This window comes from Mustelus asterias, chromosome 3 (genome assembly GCF_964213995.1).
Source record: "Mustelus asterias chromosome 3, sMusAst1.hap1.1, whole genome shotgun sequence".
Lineage (NCBI taxonomy): Eukaryota > Metazoa > Chordata > Chondrichthyes > Carcharhiniformes > Triakidae > Mustelus > Mustelus asterias.
In genome coordinates this window covers 10,192,626-10,219,179 of record NC_135803.1, presented here as the reverse complement: position 1 = coordinate 10,219,179, position 26,554 = coordinate 10,192,626, and the positions used below count along the sequence as shown (strand labels likewise).

The 26,554-nt window shown below is 43.7% G+C and overlaps 1 protein-coding gene across 1 annotated transcript; it reads left to right on the top strand.

The window, feature by feature from the left end:
• The first annotated feature begins 1,024 nt into the window (after positions 1 to 1,024).
• Positions 1,025 to 24,626, top strand: LOC144485839 (extracellular calcium-sensing receptor-like). The gene is made up of 6 exons (XM_078203915.1): positions 1,025 to 1,170; positions 7,106 to 7,397; positions 15,431 to 16,267; positions 19,284 to 19,511; positions 21,325 to 21,448; positions 23,710 to 24,626. Exons 1-6 carry the CDS (start codon positions 1,025 to 1,027, stop codon positions 24,624 to 24,626), a joined length of 2,544 nt encoding a protein of 847 aa, XP_078060041.1.
• The last annotated feature ends 1,928 nt before the right edge of the window (positions 24,627 to 26,554 follow it).

Below are 26,554 nucleotides of genomic sequence, written 5' to 3'. Positions count from 1 at the left end.
CCCAGAGTCCTCAACCATTCGTCAGAGGACAAGCTCTTCATTCCAGGGATCATTCTTGTGAACCTCCTCTGGACCCTTTCCGAGGCCAGCACATCCTTCCTTAGATACAGGGCCCAAAATTGATCACAATATTGCAAATGGGAGTTTGTTGTGAGACTGAGACAAGCCCTTCAGGTATGCAACTCAAGAAAAAATATTGCTATTCTTTTACAATTAGGGCAACACATTTGGAAACATATAGACCATAGACTTAACAAGGCAACATTCTTACAGCCCCTAGATATGCCAAGCTGCAGGTGGATAGAAATCTGTTAACATTTTGAACATTCTGAGATCACTTCTTGACCACTCCATTTGTGTAGATCCCTCATTGAATAAGATTCAAAATTAACCTTTTGAGGTTCCAGTGGGCTGTCAAGGAAACTCACTTGTGCAATATTTGCCTAGATTGCAACAGTCATTATGATGGGCAAAGTCAATTCATTTTGCCTGAAATGCTTTGAGATGCTTTTAAGGGAATAATGTATAATAATGAAAATCTGCATCTTCCTGGCTAACCACCGCCTTGGCTAGGATTACAAATTCAGTACAGATCCAATCTGGGTTCTCTTTTCATGATTAAACTGCATATTGTGTAAACCAACTGAGCCTTCTGAAAGGAGGGCAGGGTTTTCTATCTCTGATTTTAGAAGATGTGGGCATTCAGAAGCAAAGACAAGTTTCCATTGCATTTGTCCACGGAGATATAAATTATATCAATGTGCATTCTTCAGCTAACATCTATTCTCAGGTGGGAAAGAAGGCTTTCGTGGTTTGGGCAGTGTTGAGGTACACAGATTGGTTTGCTCGTAACATTCAATCATCCATCTATTCACTTGACAATAGTTAATCTGCTGAGAGCATATAAATAGGGATGGAAAGGAACAAGAGGCACAATTGCTGAATGAGAAATATGGGAATGTGCTTCCCGTTGTGTTTGAGTTTGTTTCTGCTGAAGTCTGTTACTGCTGGAACATTTGAAACAATGTGCAGTCATCAAGGGAAATTTGATCTTTCTGGAGTTTCTATGGAGGGTGATGTTGTCCTGACTGGCTTGTTTCCTATTCATTTTCGAACAATTCAACCTAACCGGTCTTTCCGCACAGAACCAGCACCACCAGTCTGTGAAGGGTAAGTCAGAATGCAAGGATGTTCTGTACTTACTTAGACTGGAACACACTTCAAATGATTATAGTGATTATTTTCACATATGATTAAAATCATTAACATTATCGCAATTATCTAAACCACAGGCTAAGACTTAATTTTTACGAATTGTCAGTAAACATTTAATAACAATAGAAAGTTTTTATTTTTGCACAGATGTTAGGATATGAAATTTTACCAGATGTGGTTGTTAAATTTGGAACCGATTACTACAGCAAGTAAGTAAATATTAAGTTGAAAGAGCATGCGAATATGATGAGGATTGGTAGTTTTCCTGAGGAGGTGAAAAAGCTACAGACACCAATGTGCAAAATTTCTATCACTCAATAATAATATGATTCAAATGCTTATTAAGGAACCATAGTAATGAAATAACCAACAATATATTAGTATGCATCAACTTGATCAACATAGTTTATGTTTAGTGTCACAAGTAGACTTACATTAACACTGCAATGAAGTTACTGTGAAAATGTCCTAGTCACCACACACTCAGGTATACTGAGGGAGAATTTAGCATGGCTAATGCAGCAAACCAGCACACCTTTCGGACTGTGGGGGAAAACTGGAGCACCCAGAGGAAACCCACGCAGACACGACGGGAATGTGCAGACTCTGCACAGCCAGTCACCCAAGTCGCAAATCAAATCCGGGTCCCTGCACTGCGAGGCAACAGTGCCAATCATTGTGGCACTGCGCCGCCCAAATAATCATAGGAATCTCAGGGCATCAGCATTATCATTACAAAAATGTTGAAGGTAGCCATGATTTGGAGATGCCGGCGTTGGACTGGGGTGGGCACAGTAAGAAGTCTCACAACACCAGGTTAAAGTCCAACAGGTTTATTTGGAATCATGAGCTTTCGGGGCGCTGCTCCTTAATCAGTTGCTCCTTCTCACCTGATAAAGGAGCAGCGCTCCGAAAGCTCATGATTCCAAATAAACCTGTTGGACTTTAACCTGGTGTTGTGAAACTTCTTATTAATAATGTTGAATACCAGGAAAAGAAAAAATTCCTTCATTCTTTTAAGTGTAGTTTCATTGTCCATATTATGCACTTGTGAAAAATGCTCAACGGATTGTCCTGTAGCACATAGTTGGCAGACTTAGCAAATGGTCACCTCATGTCAATATTTTTGCATTCTTTTGAGAAATGGGCTGACTACAAAGTGTTCTCAATTTCTAGGGGAAAATGAATGTATCTGGAACTTAGTAAATTAACATTTAAAGAGCCATTTTTCCATCCAATTCCTCCAATCTTTGCCTTACTTTACAACAGTGATGACACTATAAAGCTGTTACTTTTATAGCAGGTGATTGGATGCTGTTGCACCCATTTTGTGTCTTTGCATAAGTCGGATTTCACACCCCATAAATTGTTTCGCATAATTTTCATGTCACAGAATGTTCAGATCATGTAAGCAACATCAACCAAGGTTGAAAAGTCAAAGCCAATTTTCTGGCCACAGGTAAAGGGACATTATTCCACTACATTTTTGAATTAAATATTGCATATCTATCTTTACTATTATGCTGTAATTTAGATTTAATTTAAATTAAATAAAACATTCTCCTTCTTTATGACGCCTATGAACGAAGATCAGGTTTATTGGGATAGAAAGCTTCGTATCACTTACTGCCTCAGGATTTTGTTCATTTTGTTGTCTCCTAGGAGACATTAACAAATTAGTGCCAAGTAGTGCTGAATATAAAGCTATCCTAAATTATACAAAGCAATCTACTGGGAAATAAATTCAGATGACAGATTATATTGCACTTGGAGAAACAAGTGATTGGGAAAAATTTAAGAAACAACAAAGAGAGACTAAGAAAGCGATAAAGAAAGGAAGGATAGACTATGAAGCTAGGCTAGCAATTAATATAAAAAATGATAGTAAAAGTTTTTATAAATATATAAAAAGGAATAGAGTGGCTAGAGTGAATGTTGGACCCTTGGAGGACGAGAGGGGGGAGTTAATAGTGGGAAATGAGGATATGGCTGAGTCTTTAAATAAGTTTTTTGTGTCGGTCTTCACGGTGGAGGACACAAATAGTATGCCAAATATTAACGATAGAGGGTTGGCAGCAGGAGAAATACTTAATACGATTAATGTTACCAGAGAGGCAGTGCTGGGTAGACTAATGGGACTGAAGGTGGACAAGTCCCCGGGTCCGGATGGAATGCATCCCAGGGTATTGAAAGAAATGTCAGAGGTAATAGTGGATGCGTTAGTGATTATTTATCAAAACTCGTTGCATTCTGGGGTAGTGCCGGTTGATTGGAAAACGGCTAATGTTACGCCGCTGTTTAAAAAAGGAAGGAGACAAAAGGCGGGTAACTATAGGCCAGTCAGCTTAACGTCTGTAGTAGGGAAAATGCTGGAATCCATTATTAAAGAGGAGATAGCAGGGCATCTGGATAGAAATGGTTCGATCAATCAGACGCAGCATGGATTCATGAGGGGAAAGTCGTGCTTGACGAACATGTTGGATTTTTATGAAGATGTGACTAGGGCGGTTGATGGAGGAGAACCGGTGGATGCGGTATTTTTGGATTTCCAAAAGGCGTTTGATAAGGTGCCCCATAAAAGGCTGCTGAAGAAGATTAGGGCACACGGAGTTGGGGGTAGTGTGTTAAAGTGGACTGGGGACTGGCTATCCGACAGGAAGCAAAGAGTTGGAATAAATGGATGTTTTTCCGGTTGGAGGAAGGTAACTAGTGGCGTGCCGCAGGGATCGGTACTCGGGCCGCAACTGTTTACCATTTATATAGATGATCTGGAGGAGGGGACGGAGTGTAGGGTAACGAAGTTTGCAGACGACACAAAGATAAGTGGAAAAGTGAATCGTGTGGAGGACGGAGAAGATCTGCAGAGAGATTTGGACAGGCTGAGTGAGTGGGCGAGGATATGGCAAATGGAGTATAACGTTGAGAAATGCGAGGTTATACACTTTGGAGGAAATAATAACAAATGGGATTACTATCTCAATGGAAACAAATTAAAACATGCTACCGTGCAAAGGGACCTGGGGGTCCTTGTGCATGAGACGCAAAAGCCCAGTCTGCAGGTACAACAGGTGATCAAGAAGGCAAATGGGATGCTGGCCTATATTGCGAGGGGGATAGAATATAAAAGCAGGGATGTCTTGATGCGCCTGTACAGGGCATTGGTGAGGCCGCAGCTGGAATACTGTGTGCAGTATTGGTCCCCTTATATGAGGAAGGATATATTGGCATTGGAGGGAGTGCAGAGAAGGTTCACCAGGTTGATACCGGAGATGAGGGGTTTGGATTATGAGGAGAGGCTGAGGAGATTGGGTTTGTACTCGTTGGAGTTTAGAAGGATGAGGGGGGATCTTATGGAGACTTATAAGATAATGCGGGGACTGGATAGGGTGGAGGCGGAGAGATTCTTTCCACTTAGTAAGGAAGTTAAAACTAGAGGACACAGCCTCAAAATAAAGGGGGGTCGGTTTAAGACAGAGTTGAGGAGGAACTTCTTCTCCCAGAGGGTGGTGAATCTCTGGAATTCTCTGCCCACTGAGGTGGTGGAGGCTACCTCGCTGAATATGTTTAAAGCGCGGATGGATGGATTCCTGATCGGTAAGGGAATTAAGGGTTATGGGGATCAGGCGGGTAAGTGGTACTGATCCACGTCAGATCAGCCATGATCTTATTGAATGGCGGGGCAGGCTCGAGGGGCTAGATGGCCTACTCCTGCTCCTATTTCTTATGTTCTTATGTTCTTATTACTGTAAGTTAAAGTAGTGGCGAATTACTTTATCAGCATGGATTTGCCATTTACTCAGTGCTTACAAACAAGATGTACTGCCAGGAGTGTGTTATAGAATTTTAGAATCCCACAGTGCTGAAGGAGGCCATTCGGCCCATCGAGTGTGCACCGACCACAATCCCACCCAGGCCCTATCCCCATAACCCCAAGCATTTACCCTAGCTTGTCCCCCTGACACTAAGGGGCAATTTAGCATGGCCAACCTACCTAACCCGCACATCTTTGGACTGTGGGAGCTAACCGGAGCACCCGGAGGAAACCCATGCAGGCATGGAGAGGATGTGCAGATTCCACACAGACAGTGACCCAAGCCAGGAATTGAATCCAGGTCGCTGGTGCTGTGAGGTAGCAGCACTAACCACTGTGCCACCATGCCACCAGGTTGAGGTGGAACAGTTTCATTTTTACTTTGATGCCAATATATGCTCTAATTTCCAGGTGCCAAGACTCACATTCAGGGAAATAACAACAGAAATAGCGGAAAATACATGGCAGGACAGACTGTGGAGAGAGAAACAGTTCACTTTTCAGGGCAATGACCTTTCATTTGTACTGGAAGCTGTTAGCGATGAACAGCTTTTCATCAAGTTCAGAGTGAGAATGGGGACAGGAAAAGGACAATAGGGGAGGAATGTGTTAGGATGGAAGGCAGGAATGATTATGGGACAAAGGTGTGCTGGTGATGATGATGATGATGATGATGGTGCAAGGCAAAGGAAATGGAAATGGAGCAAACATAGTGCTGGTTTGAAGTTAATCCTGATGCCCACCTGCCAACCCTGACTTGCCTGAAATTTTGCAGGGGGCTGGGGAAACAGGAGGGGTGGGAAAGAGGCGCCAGACAGCCAGCTCACCAGTGGGCCTAGTTATGACCTTAAGTAGCAAATCAATGGCCAATTATGGGCTTCATCCATCCCTCTACTATTTTAGCTATGGCAGTGTGAGACCACTCTATACGAGAAGCTCAACGGCTTTAGCTGCGTGGTCTGCTCTCTTGGACAAGGGTGGCAGCTGCCTTTGGCAGTCCCTTAGGCCCATTGCAGGCATCCCCTTCTTAGATCACCACCCTTAACTCTCCTTCCTGCCTTTTGAACCCAACCCCTGCTCCCTGCCCCCTGCTGCCCTTGCCAAGACACTCAATCCCGAGTTATCTGGTCTCCTCAGCATGGGAGGACTGCCGGTAGTCCCAACAATGGTCACCACTCTTGGTTGGCATTGTTGGCACTACAGAGTTGCCAGTCTCCCAATTGGTTGTCATCTCTCTAATGCTTCTGACATTAAATTGCTCTGGAACAGGCTTTGGGATCACGGCAACCATCCTCAACTTTTTAGTCAGAGGGATGCACACAATAATGCCCCATAAAACCCATCCCATAATCTTCTGAATCAGAGATCAGAGCCTCATTAACTAAACCATGATAACATTATCAATATAATTAATTTGATTTGATTTATTATTGTCACATGTATTAGTATAAAGTGAAAAGTATTGTTCCTTGCGCGCTATACAGACAAAGCACACCATACATAGGGAAGAAAAGGAGAGGGTGCAGAATGTAGTGTTACAGCCATAGCTAGGGTGTAGAGAAAGATCAACTTAATGCGAGGTAGATCCATTCAAAAGTCTGATGGCAGCAGGAAAGAAGCTGTTCTTGAGTCGGTCGGCACGTGACCTCAGAATTTTTTTCCCAACAGAAGAAAGTGGCAGAGAGAAGGTCCGGAGTGCGTGGGGTCCTTAATTATGCCGGCTGCTTTGCCAAGGCAGTGGGAAGTGTAGACAGAGTCAATGGATGGGAGGCTGGATGGTCTGCGTGATGGATTGGGCTACATTCACGACCTTTCGTAGTTTCTTGCAGTCTTGGGCACAGCAGGAGCCATATCTGGTGATACAATCAGAAAGAATGCTTTTTGGCAGTTATAGTTTTGATTATTTTAGTAGGTACTGATATTGTTCATTGTCCAGCAGGCTGCAAGCAAATCATTTATTTTCCAGTTAAATTGATGATGGTGTTTTATTTATATATGAATTTTATTTATCTGATATGTAAAATTTTCAAAGCTTTGAATTTGTAAACAGCAACTAACCAATGAACATATATTTCTCAGTTTCAATTCCAGGTCTTTTCGTTGGCTGCAGACGATGATCTTTACATTGCAAGAAATAAACAAAGACCCGATGCTGCTGCCAAATATAACATTAGGTTATAATATTTACGACACCTGTACCACACCGACTCATTCACTAAGGGCAGCATTAACATTAGCCAGTGGACCGTATGAAGATATCTCCAATTACAGCTGTGAGGGAACTTCCTCCATCCCTGCGATTGTTGGTGACTCAGGGTCAACACAATCTTTGGTCGTGGCAAGAACCATGACATCCTTCAATATTCCAATGGTGAGATCATGGGTTATCAACATCAACTTCAGATCACAGTTCATGAAAGAAAGAACAAAAGAACTTGCTTTCATGTCTTTAGGACACCCAAAGCACTTCACATTTGAAAAATTATTCTTGACGTGTAGTCGTTGTTGACAAATTTGCAGACAATTTGGCTCACGGCAAGATCCCAAAAACAGGATTATTTCTTGAATGAGAAATTAATTTGTTTTTGCTGGTCTGTTAAAGTTTTAAAGTTGATTTATTGTTGTCACAAGCAGGCTTACATTAACACTGTAATTAAGTTATTGTGTAAAGAAGGAATGCTGTTCAAGATTTTAGGTGTGCACCCTATTCTTCCTCAAATGTTGCGTTTTTAAATTTATTCTTTCAGGGGATGTGGGTGGCACTAGCCAGCATTTATTGCCTATCACTAACTCCACTTGACAAGGTGGTGGTGAGCCACCTTCTTGAACCACTACAGTCTATACAGCTACGTAGACCCACAGTGCTATTAGGGAGGAAGTTCCAGGATTCTGACCCAGTGACAGTAAATGAACAGTGATATAGTTCCAAGGCAGCATGGTGCGTGGTTTGGAGGGGAACTTGCAGGTGACGGTTTTCAAGGTGGTTGAGGAGGTGCTACCACAGGAGCCTTGAGGAGTTACTGCAGTGCATCTTGTAGATCGGTGGTGGAGGGAGTGAATGTTTGGTTAAGAGGGTGACAATCAAGTGAGCTGCTTTATTGTGAATGGTGTTGATCTTCTTGAATGTTGTTGGAGCTACACCTATCCAGTGAAGTAGAGAGTATTCCGTCACACTCCTGACTTATGTTTTGTTGATGGTGGACAGACTTTGGGGTGTCAGGAGGTGAGTTATTCTCTGCAGGATTCCCAGCCTCTGACTTGGTCTTCAAGTCACAGAATTTATATGGCTGAGTAAGTTCAGTGTCTGGTCAGTGGTAACTCCAGAATATTGGCAGTGGGGGACTCAGTGATGGCAATGCCACTGAAGTTCAAGTGGAGATGATTCAATTCTGTCTTGTTGGAAATGGTCAATGCCTGGTGCTTGTGTGGCGTACATGTTACTTGTCACCTATCAACCCAAGCCTGAATGTTACCCAGGTTTTGCTGCATATTGGCATGGACAGTTTCAGTATCTGAGGAATTTCAAATGGTGCTGATTATTGTGCAATCATCAGTGAACATCCCACTTCTGACCACATGATGGAGAGAAGATCATTGATGAAACAGCTAAAGTTTGTTGGACCTAGGACACTACCCAACCAGTTCCATCAATTCACATTGGGCATCCATGAGGTGCTATGAGCCATCAGAAACAGCAGAATTGTATTCAACCACAATCTATAAGCTCATGGCTCATCAGAACCTTCACTCTACCATTATCATCAAACCAGGGGATAAACCCTGGTTCCATGAAGACTGCAGAGGTGCAGGAGCAGCAGCAGGCATATCTAAAAATGAGGTGTTAACCTGGTGAACCTGCAGCACATGACTACATGTCAAATAGTGGACACAACCTAAGCAACTCTGCAACCAGCAGATTAGATCTAATCTCTGCTGTCCTGCCACATTCAGTCGTGAATTGCAGTGGAAAACTAAGCAACCAACTGGAGTAGGAGGCTGCACAAATAACATCATCCTCAATGATAGGGGAGTCCAGCACATCAGTCAAAAGACAAGGCTGAAGTATTTGCAACAAGTGCCAAATGGATGATCCATCTCGACTTCCTCCGACTGATTCATTCCAAGTGATATTGAGAAATGGCTGAAGGCACTGGCTAAGAATCGGAGTAAGCCATTTGGCCCATCGTGTCTGCTCCAACATGGCTGATCATCCACCTCAATGCCACTGTCCTGCACCATTTCCATATGATGTCATTCATTTTCAGATATCAGTCAATTTCTGTCTTGAACATGCTCAATAATTAAGCTTCTGCAGCCCTCTGGGGTAGTAAATTCCAAATATTCACTGCTCTCTGAGTGAAGAGATTCCTCCTCATCTCAGTCTTAAATGGCCTACCCCTTATTCTGAGACTGGGAGCTCTGGTTCTAAACTCACCAGTGCAGGGAAACCTTGCATTTACATCTGCCTTACCACACCCTTGTAAGAATTATGTTAGTTCCATTGAGATTTCCTTTCATTCTTTGAAACTTCAGAGAATGCTGACATAATTTCCTCAATCTTTCTTCCTAAAACAACCCTGTTATCCCAAAGATCAGTCTGGTGTACTTCTGTTGCAGTCCCTCTATGGCAAGTATATCCTTCTTTACATAAGGAGACCAAAAACTGTACACAATACTCCAGGTATGGTCTCACCAAGACACTCGCTATACAAGTGCAGCAAGACATCTTTACTCCTGTACTCAAATCCTTTGTGATGAAGGCCAACCTACCTTCTTAATTGCTCACAGCACTGGATGCTAGCTTGTAGAGAGTCATGAATAAGGACACCCAAGTCCCTTTGAACATCAACACATCCCAATCTCTCACTATTTCGGAGATACTCTGCTTTCTGGGGTTTTTTTAAACAGAAGAGGAGAACTTTGCTAAATGGATCCCACAAAGTCTTTGGCCTTAATAACATTCCTGCAACAGTTTTGAAGACTTGTGATCCAGAGCTAGCTGTGGTCCTGGTAAAGCTATTCCAGTACAATTACAACATTAGAATCTACCTGACAATATGGAAAATTTAGCAGGCATGCCCTGTCAACTAAAAGTAGGATAGGTCTAATCTGGCCAATTACCACCCCAGAAGTCAATCTCAATCATCAGCAAAGTGTTGGAAGGTCTCATTAACAATTCAATCAAGCAGCTCTTACTCAGGAGTAAGCTGCTCATTGATGTTCAATTTGGGTTCCACCTGAGCCACTCAGCTCCTGACCTCATTGCAGCCTTGGTCTAAACTTGGACAAAAGAGCTGGTCACAAGAGGTCAGGTGAGGGTGATGACAACAATCGTTTGATCAAGGAGCCCTACCAGAACTAAAGTCAATAGGAATCAGTGGGAAATCCCTCCACCAGTTGGAGTCATACCTTGTGCAAATTTAAGATTTTACATCCTATTGACCAGCGAGACAAGGTCAAGCTTTAATAGCTCATTCAGAAAATGAAATAATTTGCTGTTGAGTTACTTTATTAATTTCCGATGTTAGCCGGGTTCACATCTCAGCACCAGATGTTAGCACTGTGACAGAGGCCTATCGGTGCCTGAGGATAGAGAATGTGGGCAGTCACTTGTGTCAGAGGCCATTTACTGAGGCTCACCATTGACAGGTGCTGTGTATTTATGCAAATTATCCAAGTTCTCAATGGAAAAAAGATTGCAAAATGATATAATTGTTGTTTCAGCATTCAAAAGGCAGTTGATGACATTCACCAAGTCAAACTCTTTCACCTTGTCCTCTACAGTAGAAACAAGGGACAAATGGTCTGCCCTTGCAGAGGTGGAGAGGGGTTCAGCTAAAAACCCTCACTGAATCTCATTGAGAGGAGGGTCAGCCTATGGAACAGACTCATGTGGGTGATGATGGAGGCAGTTTGCATTGACTCCTCCAGAAAATATTACTTGGGATACATGCATAAAGTAATTTACGATTTGTTCCATAACCTCCGGTCTCTGTGGCATTGTACTTGTGGGATTACCCCAAAGATGGACTGGGAGCACTACTCAACAATTCCTGTCCCCCACCTCCTGCCTCGCCCCCATCCCCACACCCCTACCCCCATCCCCACACCGCTCCCCCCCTCCCAATCTGGAATTCTCCATGAAAGGATTGCACAACAATTGCATGAGAAGTTCAAACTTCAGATGAGAAATTGCCCTGTAATAGGAACGATCCAACAATGCAATTTAAAAGGCAGTCTCCCGATGGTTCTGACTGCCTTACAAGGGTAGTCTCCCAGAAAAACTTTGAAGGATTAAAACCACTTCCAACTCTTGGGTAACTATAATTATTCCCCCCAACCCACCACCCACGACTCCCCAACCCCCAACTACCCTGCTGACCAGCCAGGGGAACACCAACTACCCTCCCTGTCCCACTGACTCATACCACCCCCAAACCTCACCCCCCACCCAAACCCTTCCCAACCTCATGACTGCACACCCACCATACCCATCTCCCCTCTCTGTTCCCAGACTACACGCCACCCCCAACTACCCTCCCCAATTCCTGACTACCTCCACCCCACCCCTCCCCCCCCCACCCCCCCCCAAAACCCTCAACATCCTTTACTAGCCTGCACACCCCAACAAATATCCTCCCAAACCCACACCGGACCACTTGACCATCCTCTCAATTATGCCCAACTCCTCACCTACCCTCCCCATCCCCAGACCACTCTCCTGACGACTCTCTCAACTCCTCCCAGCTACCACCCCTACACCTGAATTACCCTGCCACCCATCCTGACTACCCTCCCCAATACACAGCAACTACCCTCCCCCCTGATCAATCAGCCGCCCTCACTGTCCACCCTACTATCCCCACTGAATACCTCCACTCACTGAGCACCCAAGCAATCTCCGACTGACATCAACACCCACATTAACATTGCCCAAACCCCCACTGACCAACCAACCCTCCACAACTGACCACCAACTCCCAAAACTGACCTCCTTCAATAATCTCCAATCCCTCCCCCTGCCCCGCCCCCCCTCCCTCCCTCCACGCCCCCATCCCACACCCCCACCATCATGCTACACACTTACCTTCTCCCTGGCTTCTTAAATTCTGAACCTTACCTTCTTTTTTTTATTCATTCACAGGAATGGGTGTTGCTGGCTGGCTAGCATTTATTGCCCATCCCTAGTTGCCCTTATAAAGGTGGTGGTGAGCTGCCTTCTTGAATCGCTGCGGTCCTTGTTCTGTGGGTTGACCCACAATGCCGTTAGGGAGGGAATTCCAGGATTTTGACCCAGCGATGACAAAGGAACAGCGATATATTTCCAAGTCAAGGTAGTGAGTCAGGGTAGTGAGCTTTGACAAAGCGTCGTCTGGACTTGAAACGTCAGCTCTTTTCTCTCCTTACAGATGCTGCCAGACCTGCTGAGATTTTCCAGCATTTTCTCTTTTGATTTCAGATTCCAGCATCCGCAATAATTTGCTTTTATTCAGGGTAGTGAGTGGCTTGGAGGGGAACTTGCAGGTGGCGGTGCTCCGATGTATCTGCTGCCCTTGTCCTTCTAGATGGAAGTGGTCGTGGGTTTAGAAGGTGCTGTCTCAGGGTCTTTGGTGAATTCTTTACGCTATAAAACAGGGCAGGTGTTTTCCTTACCCTAACTCGGTGTCCAACAGAAGGCCTTGGGAACCCACCACACTACATCTTTCTCAACCGGCCTGAGTCGGAAGATCAGGTGTGAAAGGTGTGGCTGCATTTCAGTGTAACGAAATGGGAGTAGCAATCTGACTGTTATGACCAGTTCTGACCCAACTGTGGTAAGCATAGCATGCTGTAGTAGACAAGTTACATTGGACCTTTAGTTCCCATGGCTGTCCACCATTGGGGTTTTCCTTATCTAATGTTTAATTTAGATAAATGTGAGGTAATGCATTTTGGTAGATCAAATTGGGGCAGGACTTATTCAGTAAGTGGTAGGGCACTGGGGAGAGTTATAGAACAAAGACCTCCGGGGGTCCATGTTCATAGCTCCTTGAAATTGGAGTCACAGGCGGACAGAGTGGTGAAGAAGGCATTCGGCATGCTTGGTTTCATTGGTCAGAACATTGAATACAGGAGTTGGGATGTCTTGTTGAAGTTGTACAAGACATTGGTAAGGCCACACTTGGAATACTGTGTACAGTTCTGGTCACCATATTATAGAAAGGATATTATTAAACTAGAAAGAGTGCAGAAAAGATTTACTAGGATGCTACCGGGACTTGATGGCTTGATTTATAAGGAGAGGCCGGAGCATAGGAGGCTTTGGGGTGATTTTATAGAGGTCTATAAAATAATGAGGGGCATAGATCAGCTAGGTAGTCAACATCATTTCCCAAAGGTAGAGGAGTCTAAAACTAGAGGGCATAGGTTTAATGTGAGAGGGGAGAGATACAAAAGGGTCAAGAGGGACAATTTTTTCACGCAGAAGGTGGTGAGTGCCTGGAATGAGCTGCCAGAGGCAGTTGTAGAGGCGGGTACAATTTTGTCTTTTAAAAAGCATTTAGATAGTTACTTGGGTAAGATGGATATACAGGGATATGGGCCAAATGCAGGCAATTGGGACTAGCTTAATGGTAATAACTGGGCGGCATGGACAAGTTGGGCTGAAGGGCTTGTTTCCATGCTGTAAACCTCTATGACTCTGTGACTCTATGTCTGGCAGTGTTGTAGAAAATGATTGCTATGATTGGTAAACAACGTCATTATTGTTGCATCATCTAACTGCCAAAATGACGGAGGACTGAAATACAATGCTCTTTTCCTGTCCAACAATATTCCTCCCTCTGTTTTGAATTGACCACTGCTTATGTGAAAGCTTTGACATTTTGTGTTATCAGACTATTTAATCTTGAAGATGGAGTTGTGGGATATCACCTTTAACCAGGTAGGATGCACGAAACAGTGATCTTGGTCAATTTCCCTGCCGTTGAGTAGACCTGTGAGGCTGACCAGAATTTCACAAATATCCTTAATTGTGTATGTTGCAGTCAGGGTGTTTATCAGTGTAAGTGTTGTGAGAATTGTAAAGGGTATGCTTTTGCAATTTCCACTTTTCTCTTTTCTCATATGCAAAAGAAGGGAATAAGATCACACATTGCATAATTAAATCCAACTGATCTGAGCAGTTCTAAAGGACAAGACAAACCTGACTTCCTGACCTGGTCATGGATGTGGGTATAGACAGTGCTGAATGGTTAACAAGGTGAGAAAGTTTAGACATCCCAATATATCCCCTTTCCCAAGTTAATATTGTTATGGTTCAAGTCAGAAACTCCAAAGTAATTTATGGAGCCCACCTGGATCATAAGTTTTGCATCTTGAATTTGGCTAGGATAAGCATGATATGGTTCACTTCAGGTATGATTCAAATGACCCACTAGGGAGCTTTTCTCAAACAAAGTTTATTTTAAAATATAGTTAACGTGTATGGAAAGAAAATTAGCAATAGCTTTTATCGATTACAAACAAGAAACAAACAATCTTGCTGTCGTATACCCCATAATGAATATAGGAGCAGTCCCAATCAAATCAATCTCTTAAACAAACCCTTTCCACAGATTTGAAACAGCAAAGACTAATGCTCACATGATACTGGAACGGAGTCCTTTGGTTGGAGAATTGAAACCCTGACCTCTCAGCCTTTATGCACCCAGAACAGTTTGAAGTCAGAATAGCTTCCCAGAACACCAGGGAAATGCTCTGGTCAATCCACCAACAGCAGATTTTCTATTCCAGGAAAGCTTTCAAGTAACCAGCTGAATTTCCCAAACCAGGGAGAGAGAGAGAGAGAGACACTACTTTCCAACTTGATGTCCCTTCTAAAACTAAAACCTGCAGCTCAGAACTGAAAATGAAAGAGCTCCAGTCACCTGACCTGCAAACATTTTTCCTCCTGAAAACTAATTCCCAAAGTAAAAATAAACAACCCCCATTTAAGCCACTTAAGGAGCAATAAAAGGACTGCTCGTAGACGATCTGGTGCCACAATGAGATCAGCTGAGCCTGTGAGCTACAGAGAACATGATTTTTTAAAAGAACTCTTAAAGGTACACTGACGCCACAATATGGCCTGGCTTAAATAGAATTACACAGAATATATAGCACAGAAACGGACCAGTCAGCCCAAAAGGCCAATGTCTGTTAACAGGAGATACCTCCACCTTTCTTCATCTTACTCTATGAACATATTCTCGCATTCTGAACCAGTTTCCCTTTGCATTCATACTATTTGCGTCAACTATTAATCCATGGGTAAAATAATGTGGTTTCTGCATCTGCATTCATTCTTTGTCCTGGTATTAGCCCTGTTCCTATTTCTTCATTTTTTAATGAAACATTATAAATCTTTGCTTTGCTTCCCCATAGGTCAGCTACTTCTCATCTTGTACCTGCCTCAGTAACAGAAACGAGTTCCCAGCCTTTTTCAGAACAATGCCAAGCGACGCGTACCAGGCATTGGGTGTTGCCCGACTGGTGCAGCGGTTCGGCTGGACCTGGGTTGGATCGATCGCAGGAGATGATGACTACAGTCACAATGCAATTCAAGCATTCAGCGATGAAGTCAGAAAACTTGGTGTTTGCATTGCTTTCACTGAAGTCATTCCAAAAGTGTACTCCAGGCAAAAGATACTTCAAATAACAGAGACCATCAGGACATCGACTGCGAGGGTCATTGTCATGTTTGCTCTTGAGGGAGATGTGTACCCTTTAATCAGAGAAGTTGTAAAGCAAAATATCACTGGTAGGCAATGGATAGCGAGTGAGGCCTGGGTTACATCTGCTCTGATTGCCACCAAGGAAAATTTCCTCTCTTTGAGCGGGACAATAGGATTCGCAATCCACAGAGCAGAAATTCCAGGCCTGAGAGGTTTCCTTCTTCAAGTGCATCCTTTCAAAACTCCAAATAATCTCTTTGTGAAAGAACTGTGGGAAACAATATTTAATTGTTCTTTTGGGATGGAAGTTGAACAGAAAGGATGGCCAACATCAATATTATCTCAGAAAAAATGCACTGGATCAGAAGAGCTAAAAAATACTTACAATATATATTCCGATGTCTCAGAATTGAGAATTTCATATAATGTGTACAAAGCAGTGTACACAATCGCTCATTCTCTGCATAATTTATATTCGTGTGAAAATGGTAAGGGACCCTTTGATAATCAGACTTGTGCCAACATCTTCAACTTCCAACCTTGGCAGGTAAAGTACTTCAGGAATTTCAAACAATTTAAGATCTATGACCTCAATTGTGCTGCAGGTTGGTGGGCCATGTCAACTCTGACATTCAAAAGAGACAGGGAGACAAAGAAGATAAATATTCGATGGGAAATCACCAAGAAATATTTTCCTTTTTTCTTTTATGGGATTATGGCATCACTGGCATGGCTAAGACTTGTTGCCCATTGTTAATTTCCCTTAAATTGAACAATTTGTTAGGCAATTTCAGAGGACAGTTCAGAGTCAATTACATTGTTGTGGGTCTGGAGTCACATGTAGGCCAAATCAGATGGCATATTTTCTTCCCTTAAATATATGAATGAACCACAATTGATGATAGTTGCCATGGTCACCATTACTGAGGTTAGTTTTCAGTTCCTTGTTTCTTAATTTAGATCTCGCTGGCTGCCATTGTAGGATTGACCTCAGAGCATTAGCGTAGACCTCCAGATTACTAGTCCAGTGGCATTACCACTGCTTCACCATCTAGGCTTAATGGTCAGGTGGTCATACTGGGATCATAACTGCTGATGCCATCATGTCCTGTTCCATCCAGAGTTAGAGCACCTCACTTGGATGAGTTTGCTGGGCATGTGCTGATTTGTACCATGGGGCTGGAATGCCGACAGCTTGCCACCATCAAGGAGGAGTGCCCAGTGCCTTCTCACTTCAGGATTCAACTACTTCTCCTTTGATTCCCGTGTAAAGGGAGGGATCACAATCCAAATTTGTTTGCATTTTCAAGACTTGTAGGATGGGCAGAATGGTATTTTCTGTTACTAGAGCATTTTCGATTTATTTATCTCATTCATGGGATAGGGCATCACTGGCTAGCCCAGTATTTATTGCCCAACCCTTATTTCCTTTGAGAAGGTGGTGGCCTTCTTCAATTGCTGCAGTCCATGTGGTGTAGGTACACCCACAGTGCTGTTAGTGAGGGAGTTTCAGGATTTTGACCCAGTGACTGTAAAGGAATGATGAAAAATTTTCAAGTCAGAATGATGAGGAGAACCTTCAAGTGGTGGTTTTCCCATGTGTATGCTGCTCTTGTCCGTTGAGAAGGTAGCAGTCGGTGCAAGCAGAGTGGGCCGAATGGCCTCCTGCTGCATTATAGGGATTCTATGATTCTATGAAAGTGGTGGCCTTCTATAATTGCTGCAGTCCATGTGGCTCCTCAGATCAAGCTTAGGGCGGGGAACATAAGAACATAGGAGCAGGAGTAGACCATCTGGCCCCTCGAGCCTGCTCCGCTATTCAATAAGATCATGGCTGATCTTTTCGTGGACTCAGCTCCACTGACCCACCCGCTCACCATAACTCTTAATTCCTTTACTGTTCAAAAATGTATCTATCCTTGCCTTAAAAACTGGGAAGGGTGCAAGGTGACCTTTCTACCCAGAGGCTAATTGAAGTCTGGAAGTTAATATTCAACAAGAGGAAGGTGGGGGAATTTGCAATGAGGGGAAAAAGGCCCAACACAGCCTCTCAGGTTTGTAGCAGCCTACCATGTGGGTCTGTCATTCACAGGTACTCAGTTCCCAATTGAGAGACTTCGCATCATGAAGAGGCTGAAGATCCCCCCACACTTGCTCTCACCTCTCATCCCCACACTCACTGATGACCCCTCCCTGTGACCCCACCCCTCCCACATTCACCTTGATCTTGGGATGCAGCATTGATGCTCAAGGTAGGCTGGAGTGTTGCAGCAGCAGGGGTCACAATACCTGGTGAGGTTGCTGGCGTTGGGGAGCTGCCGGCCACTGATTGGCCAACATCTCTTGGGGCAGGATTTCTGCCCTGTTTTGGACTCTATCGTGTGGGAGGCCCTATGATGTCCAGGTAAGTACCTAACTGCCTGGTAATTGTGTTGGGCTGCTCGGAGAGAAGCGACACGAGGTTCCCACCATTTCTCCAACCGATGGATGGGAACTCCATCACACACATTAAATTCATCCATTGTGTGAGGTGTCAGATGGGCTGTTGATTTGCTATTATCCATTTTCTGTCACCTCCCCTCTATCTCTGCAAATGTATATCAATTAACATGCAATCTAAGGAATGGCAGAAATTTGAAATAATTATCATAGAATAGAATCCCAGTCAGCCCATTGAGTTTGCACTGACAACAATCCCACCCTGTCCCTGTAACCCCATGTATTTGCCCTGCTAACCCCCCAAAACCTAGGGTCAATTTAGCATGGCCAATCAACCTAACCCGCACATCTTTGGACCGTGGGAGGAAACCGGAGCACCAGAAGGAAACCCACAGACACGGAGAGAATGTGCAAACTCCACACAGGCAGTGACCCAAGCCGGGAATTGAACCCAGGTCCCTGGCACCGTGAGGCAGCAGTGCTAACCACTGTGCCACCGTGCCACCCAATTCATTAATTCATGAAAGAGACGTAAAACTGATAGTTTGTGATGACTTTGTTAGGTAGTTCTAGAAGGATGTAATTGCACTAGAGGGGGTACAGAGGAGATTCACTAATCCGTTTCCAGGGATGGAGCATTTGAGCTATAAGGAGAGACTGGATAGGCTTGGATTGTTTTCTCTAGAGCAGAGAATACTGAGGGGAGACATGATTGAGGTGCATAAGACTATGAGGAGTATGGACAGGGTGCAGTGGAAGCAGCTGTTCCCCTTGGTTGAGGGGTCAATGACGAGGGGTCATAGTTTTAGGGCAAGGGGCAGGAAATTCAGAGGAGATTTGAGAAAACAGTTTTTCACTCACAGGGTGGTGGGAATGTGGAATGCACTGCCTGGAAAGGCAGTGGAGGCCGGAAACCTTCCAACCTTTAAAAAGTATTTGGATGAGCACTTGAAATAACATAGCATTCAAGGGTATGGGACAGGTGCTGGAAAATGGGATTAGTGCACCTTTAGTGGCAATTATTGTTGACGCAGACTCAATGGGCCGAAGGGCCCTCTCTGCGCTGTATGACTCTTTGACTCAATGATGTTGACAGATGTTCTAACCTCTAAATTTTCACTAAGCTCTTACATTATTTGAAAGAAGTAAAATATGCCACTAAATTGGGAGAAGAGATCTACTTTGATGAGAATGGAGACATTGCTGCAACATATGACATTGTGAACTGGCAGAAGAATGAAGATGGTTCAGTCAAATTCGTGCATGTGGGTCATTTTGATTCAGCCACAGATTCAGACCAAGATATTGCAGTAAAAGAAAAGACAATCATCTGGACTGGTGGCCAAGTTGAGGTAAATCACTGCACTTGTTTGTCTATTTTGAATGTGTGTTATTATCATTCCTACTATACAGAGTAAATTTGTGAGTTCCATCAGATCTAAGAATCCAATGTTTTCCATCGGCAGCAGTCATTTTCATTCTACTGTCCCGACAAGTAAAACTTGTAGAACCTTCAAATATCTTGATTTTTTAAAAATCCATTTGGGGGGCATGGGCGTCACTGGCTGGCCAGCATTTATTGACCATCCCTAGTTGCCCTTGAGAAGGTGGTGGTGAGCTGCCTTCTTGAATCGCTGCAGTCCACGTGCTGTGGGTTGACCCACAATGCCATTAGGGAGGGAATTCCAGGATTTCGACCAGCAACTGCGAAGGAACGGAGATATATTTCCAAGTCAGGATGGTGAGTGGCTTGGAGGGGAACTTGCAGGTGGTGGTGATGTTCCCATGAACTAACTCGAGAACTTGGTCAGGCAATTACTCAATGAGATATGAAAGCAAGCAATTTGATCATCTCTGATGCTCATCATAATATAGGTATAATATCTAGAAAGAATCTTGGCAAAAAAATATGAATGACACTGAATGATTTTTCTAATTACTAAAAATGCTAGAAAACCTGTTCTGGCTCCTCGGTGCTGGGAACAGTGGCTGACTATAACAATGTAATCCATATGAGATTAGCCAAATTTTAGTGCAAACAATTGAGAAACGTGGTGAGTTATTTAAGCTAGTGTTTTCCACAACTTTTTTGCTCTGATCCCTGAGCCAATTTGACTGAGAAAAGGCTCTGCCCACAACTCTGACTATGCTTCCAGGTTGAAATTGCGAGCCTCAATAAATTGTGTAGGTTTGGGGCGGTCTTCAAATTGTTTCTTCGGTGCACTGCAGGTAGCAGCAGGCATATTTTGAATGGTTTTGCAAAACAAAGAAGAAACCAATTTGCTAAAACAAAACAACAAAACTATGACATGGTTCAGTCTAGTTTTTAAGTCATTATCAGTTATTGTAAATGTGGTCACTCACAGCACTGGACACCTGATCTAAAAAAAGTTAAAGTTTATTTACCAGTGACAAGTAAGCTTACATTAATACTGCAATGAAGTTACTGTGAAAATCCCCTGGTCACCACACACCGGTGCCTATTCGGGTACACTGAGGGAGAATTTAGCATCACCTATGCAACTAACTAGCACGTCTTTTGGACTGTGAGAGGAAACCAGAGCGCCCAAAGGAAACCCACGTAGACACGGGGTGAACATGCAGACTCCACACAGACAGTGACCCAAGCTGGGAATCGAGCCCACATCCACGGCGCTGTGAGGCAGCAGTGCTAACCACTGTGCCACCGTGCTTACATATTTTCTGTGATAAATCTATTATTAGCCGTATCAGGTTGTCACTTTCAAATGCATTCGCGATAGTTTTTAATTGAAAGGTGAAAAGAAAGAAACAATTGCGTTCTATTATGTTTTACTGATTCATGGATGAGTTTCCACCTGTGATTCTGCCGTTTTAAGCAGTAACTTGAAGTGTAATCCAACCAGTGCAATTACAAAGACATTTTGGGTGCAATTTCACAATGCCCAAAGCAGAAACCCCAACAGTAGAGACTACAGTGGGAGCATTTCTACTGATCTCAGCTGCCAGTGAAATTATAGTGCAGTCTTTTGTAATTTTGCCAGACGCAGCAAACATGGGGAATATGGCTACCATTTTACAATGTCAGTAACATAATGCAACCAGAGGAAATCTTCCCTCACAATTTACTCAGTTCCTCATAATGAAATTATATGCACACTTTGTCCTTTCTTTTTAAAATGCCAGGTCCCAGAGTCATTATGCAGTAAAAGTTGCCTTCCTGGAACAAGGAAAGCTATTCGAACTGGAGAACAGATCTGCTGCTTTGACTGTTTACCATGTGCTGATGGTGAATTCAGTAATGAAACAGGTATGTATATTTATTTATTTTACGATTGTCTGTTACCATGATTAGGGTTACCGTGCCATGGGTGGCACGGTAGCACAGTTGGACAGCACGGTGCCACAGTGGTTAGCACTGCTGCTTCACAGCGCCAGGGACCTGGGTTCAATTTCCAGCTTGGGTCACTGTCTGTATGGAGTTTGCATGTTCTCCCCCCGTGTCTGCGTGGGTTTCCTCCGGGTGCTCTGGTTTCCTCCCACATTCTGAAAGACGTGCTGGTTAGTGGCATTGACCCGAACAGGCGCCGGACTCTGGCGACTAGGGGAATTTTACAGTAACTTCATTGCAGTGTTAATGTAAGCCTTACTTACATGACTTAATGACTAATAAATAAACTTTAACTTTAAGAATTGAAAATAATTATTTGCTTCAATTCATTGGATAAGAGGGGAGATGAGGAGAATTTTTATTTTGCAATGAATCACTATGATCTGAAATGCCCTGCCTGCATGGCTGGTGGAAGTAGATTCAATAATAACGTTCACAATGGAATTAGATACATTGATGAAAAGGGAAAGTTTGCAAGGTTTTGGGGAGACAGCAGGGAGGTGGGCAAATTGGGTAGCTCTTTCAAAGAGCCAACACCGGCACAATATACCAAATGTTCTCCTTCTGTGCTATGCAATACTTCAATTCTAATGATGACAAAATGGATAAAAGCAGTGCCATGCTGGAGAAACCTAGAAGTTGGCTCTTGTTGTGTCAGCTTCATTATATTAAAGCAAATAAAGAGGCAACTGGTAAGCACTCATGAGTCATAGAATACGTACACTCCAGAAGGAGGCCATTTGGCCCATCGCAGCTGCACTGGCCTCAATTCCACTCAGGCCCTATCCCCATAACCCCAGGCATTTACCCTGCTAATCCCATGATACTAAGGGACAATTTAGCATAGCCAATCAACCTAACCCGCACATCTTTGGAGTGTGGGAGGAAACCGGAACTCCCGGAGGAAACGCACACAGACACAGAGAAATATGCAGACTCTGCACAGACAGTGACCCAAGCCAGGAATTGAACCCAGGTCCCTGGCGCTGTGAGGCAGTAGTGCTAACCACTTTGCCACCCGCTACATAGTTCATACATAGGATGTCTGTTGAGTGTCGCGTTAGATTCAGTTCCTTACCTCACTTATAGTCCTATCCCAAACTCACACATAGTGAACGGTAACTTGGGAGCTCCAAGTGAAGCTGAGTGTTCTAATCCCATTCTTCCAAACCTTTCACTAAATCCTTCAATGTTCTTATTCTTCAAATACAAATCCAACCCTATTTTGAGTAATATGATGCAGTGTTCAGAAAAATGCTATTTCAAGGCAGGTTTTGAGTCAAGTCTGGGTTTGGAGAAAAGTATTTTCTCTTGGTAAGTATATGAGAAATTTTCAACCTAATTCCTGAGGGACATTTGCCTGCTATCTTTCACGGTTCCCTCTAGTTCAGTTCAAATTGACAGCATAATAGCAGTATCACTCAGAGATGCCACAAACAGGTGCTTCATTGCAATAGGGTGGTGTACATAATGGGCAGAGGCTCAAGACAAAAGGAGCTTTGTTGTGTGCTTTTCCTGGCCTGGCCCAACTTGATGCTGGCATTGAATGTTTGCAGAGAAAAAGTAGTGTATTTCCTAGTACTTCTGTCACACACTTGTTAAAACTAATTCAAATCGACTGAAGTTGTTCTAAGATAAAAGCAAAATACAGCAAATTCAGAGCTGAAAACATGGTGCCACAGTGGTTAGCACTGCTGCCTCACAGCAGCAGGGACTCAGGTTTGATTCCTGGCTTGGGACACTGTCTGTGCGGAGTCTGCACATTCTCCCCACATCTGCGTGGGTTTCCTCTGGGTGCTGCGGTTTCCTCCCACAGTCTGAAAGATGTGCTTGTTAGGTGCATTGGCCATGTTAAATTCTACCCGAACAGGCGCCAGAGTGTGGCAGCTAGGGGATTTTCACAGTAATTTCATTGCAGTGTTAATGTAAGTCTACTTGTGACACTAATAAATAAATAACAACAAAGGGTCATCTAGATCGAAACATTGGCTCCATTCTCTCTCCATAAATGCTTTCTGACCTGCTGAGATTTTCTAGCATTTTCAAGTTAGAGGAGAAGTTGTTCTATTGGACTGAAATGAATCCAAGAAAGAAAAATAAGGGAAATGTTTGAATGTGTGTAAATTAATGTTGTTGTGGATTGAAAGCAGTTTATAACAATATTTTTGAAATGATCTTAGATTCACTGAACTGTATCCCATGTGCATTGGAAGACTGGCCCAATCCACAAAGAAATGGCTGCATCCCGAAAGAAATTGAGTTCCTCTCATTTGAAGAAGCAATGGGAATTACACTGGCCACCACGTCACTGCTGGGGACAGCCAGCACAGTGTCTGTTGCAGGGATCCTCTGGTATTACAGGAAGACTCCGATCGTTCGAGCCAACAATTCCGAGCTCAGTTTCCTCCTCCTCTTTTCCTTGATGTTGTGTTTCCTGTGCTCGCTGACTTTTATCGGCCAGCCATCAGTGTGGTCCTGCACACTGAGGCACACACTGTTTGGGGTCAGTTTCGTTCTCTGCATCTCGTGCGTGCTGGCCAAAACTCTGGTTGTGCTGATGGCGTTTAAAGCCACTCTCCCCAACAATAACATGATGAAATGGTTTGGGACTCTGCAGCAAATCCTCAGCGTGCTGCTTTGCACGGTTGTCCAGGTTGTAATCTGTGTTGTCTGGCTCCTTGTGTCCTCACCACTCCCAGTGAGGCAGACCAAATATTACAACGAGAAGATTATTTTTGAGTGTGATTTGGGCTCGGTGACAGCATTTTGCTGTGTGCTGGGTTATATCGGCTTTCTCTCCTGCATGAGCTTTGTTCTTGCATTCTTAGCTCGAAAGCTGCCAGATAATTTCAACGAGGCTAAATTCATCACCTTCAGTATGTTGATTTTCTGTGCAGTTTGGTTGACTTTTATACCAGCCTACGTTAGTTCCCCTGGAAAATACACTGTCGCTGTCGAGATCTTTGCCATATTGGCATCGAGCTTTGGTCTGCTTGTCTGCATATTTGCTCCAAAATGTTATATAATCCTATTCAAACCAGAAAGAAACACTAAGAAATATCTTATGGGTAAAACATGTCCCAAAAAGTCAACTTAAATTCATGTGCCTTCGTACTTCACTGATTCTAAGTTACACGCTTCCTACAATGTGAGGAGGATGAGAGATGTAGACTGATGTAGCAAAACTGCACATTTACTTCCAAAGAATAGAAGATGTAATCTATGCAATCCATAGAGCAAACCTTTGCATGTGGAATGATACTGTTCAGTCTCCACTTGTAAATGTAATGGGTCTTTGGTGTAGCACATGTCCTGGGCAGCAAGCTAATGGGGTCAGAATTTATCAGTTTGACCTACATAATAATATTGTATGCTCCTTGGTGAAATCGCCCTTTATTTGGTTTCCCAGCTTAAATTGTAAATCCTTACTCACGTATTGTCCCTGCTTTGACAGTTATTGAATCACATGAGCACAATTAGAACAGGGAAATTGAGTGGGGAGTGCAGGCTGTTAAGGGAGTCTACCTGGGTTTTGCTACCCATTTCAAATAATAGCCAAAATATTCTTAGAATCATAGAATCCATACTGTGCAGAAGGAGGCTATTCAGCCAATGAGCCTGCACTGACAACAATCTCACCCAGGCCCTCTCCATGTTACCCTGCTAATCCCCCTGACACTAAGGGGCAAGTTAGCATGGCCAGTCCACCTAACCTGCACATTTTTGGAGTATGGGCGGAAAGCAGAGCACCCGGAGGAAGCCCATGCAGACACAGGGAGAATGTGCAAACTCCATAGACAGTCACCCGAGGCAAGAATTGAACCCGGGTCCCTGATAGTTGTGAGGCAGTAGTGCTAACCACTGCGCCATTGTGTTTGCATTGCTCTCCACCTTATTTTCGTATAGTCCCTGCTTTCAAACAAATCAGACCAACTGGCCCATTAAGCCACTTCCAAAATATGTCATGCCTAATTCCCCCCTTTACTTAATTCTATATTGTGAAATGTTCTCTCTCTTCTTTGGATGTATCATTCTTGCACCTAGTCATACATCTCTTGAACTATATTTGCTTCAACCCCAATTGTTTTTTTTCTATTATTTTAGTAACTAGTTTGTCTTTGTGTGTTTAATTTGTAAAGAGTCAAGGAAGTCATCTGACATCTGTATTTGCTGACTTCAATAGTCCATTTTTTTGTTGTACATACATTAAAATAAAAAAAACTGGCCGCAACAATTTCCCTCCGTGAACTGTCTATCTGCCATTAATTTAAACACCGGAATGATGTTAAAGTTCCTTGGAAGTGTATCAGTATTTGGAGAATGTTCCCAGAGGTGTAGACAAATGGGGGCAATCTTAACAAAAATATTCTAAGTGCCGCACGAGCATGAAAACAAGAGAGAATCACATCCATTTTTTGGGTGAGCTCCCCAATGCAATCATATGGCACTTAGAAAAAAAAGAGGCAAAACGTGATTCTCTGCTGCAGGGGGAGTGAATGGAGCCTATTCGTGCCAGAAAGCCGGTAACTGGCTCTAGGAGCACCATTTCGCATGCACCCCAGCACCCACAGGACATCGCACCCCCATACCCACCATCATCTCCCTGATCTCACTGCCCTCCTGGACATTGCCCCCCCCCCCCTCCCTATTGCCACCCCAGCTGATCCCCAATTCAGAGTACACCCTCCCAACCTTTCTGCCATGGCCCTGCCCCCACCATGGACTCACTCCCTTCAGACCCCACCCCTTCCCCAATTGACCAGCATGACAAGCTGGTAGGATCACCCCATTATTTCTTTGGAGGCAGTTCAGAGAAAGTTCACTAGGTATGGAGGGATTATCTTATGAGGAAAGGCTAAACAGGTTGGTACTCTATTCATTGGAATTTAGAAGAATGAAAGCTGATCTCATTGAAACATATAGGATTCTTAAGTGGTTTGATAGGGTAAATGCTGACAGGACACTTCCCCTCAAGGGAGAGTCTGGGACCAGAGGGCAAAGTCTCAGAATAAAGGGATGCCAATT

What these genes read in the sequence shown, in the direction of transcription:
- LOC144485839 (XM_078203915.1), top strand. Translation starts at nt 1,025, where the DNA reads ATGTGCAGTCATCAAGGGAAATTTGATCTTTCTGGAGTTTCTATGGAG. An exon ending in GCACCACCAGTCTGTGAAGG is followed by an intron (nt 1,171 to 7,105) that starts GTAAGTCAGAAT and finishes TATATTTCTCAG; the next exon opens with TTTCAATTCCAGGTCTTTTC. An exon ending in CATCCTTCAATATTCCAATG is followed by an intron (nt 7,398 to 15,430) that starts GTGAGATCATGG and finishes GCTTCCCCATAG; the next exon opens with GTCAGCTACTTCTCATCTTG.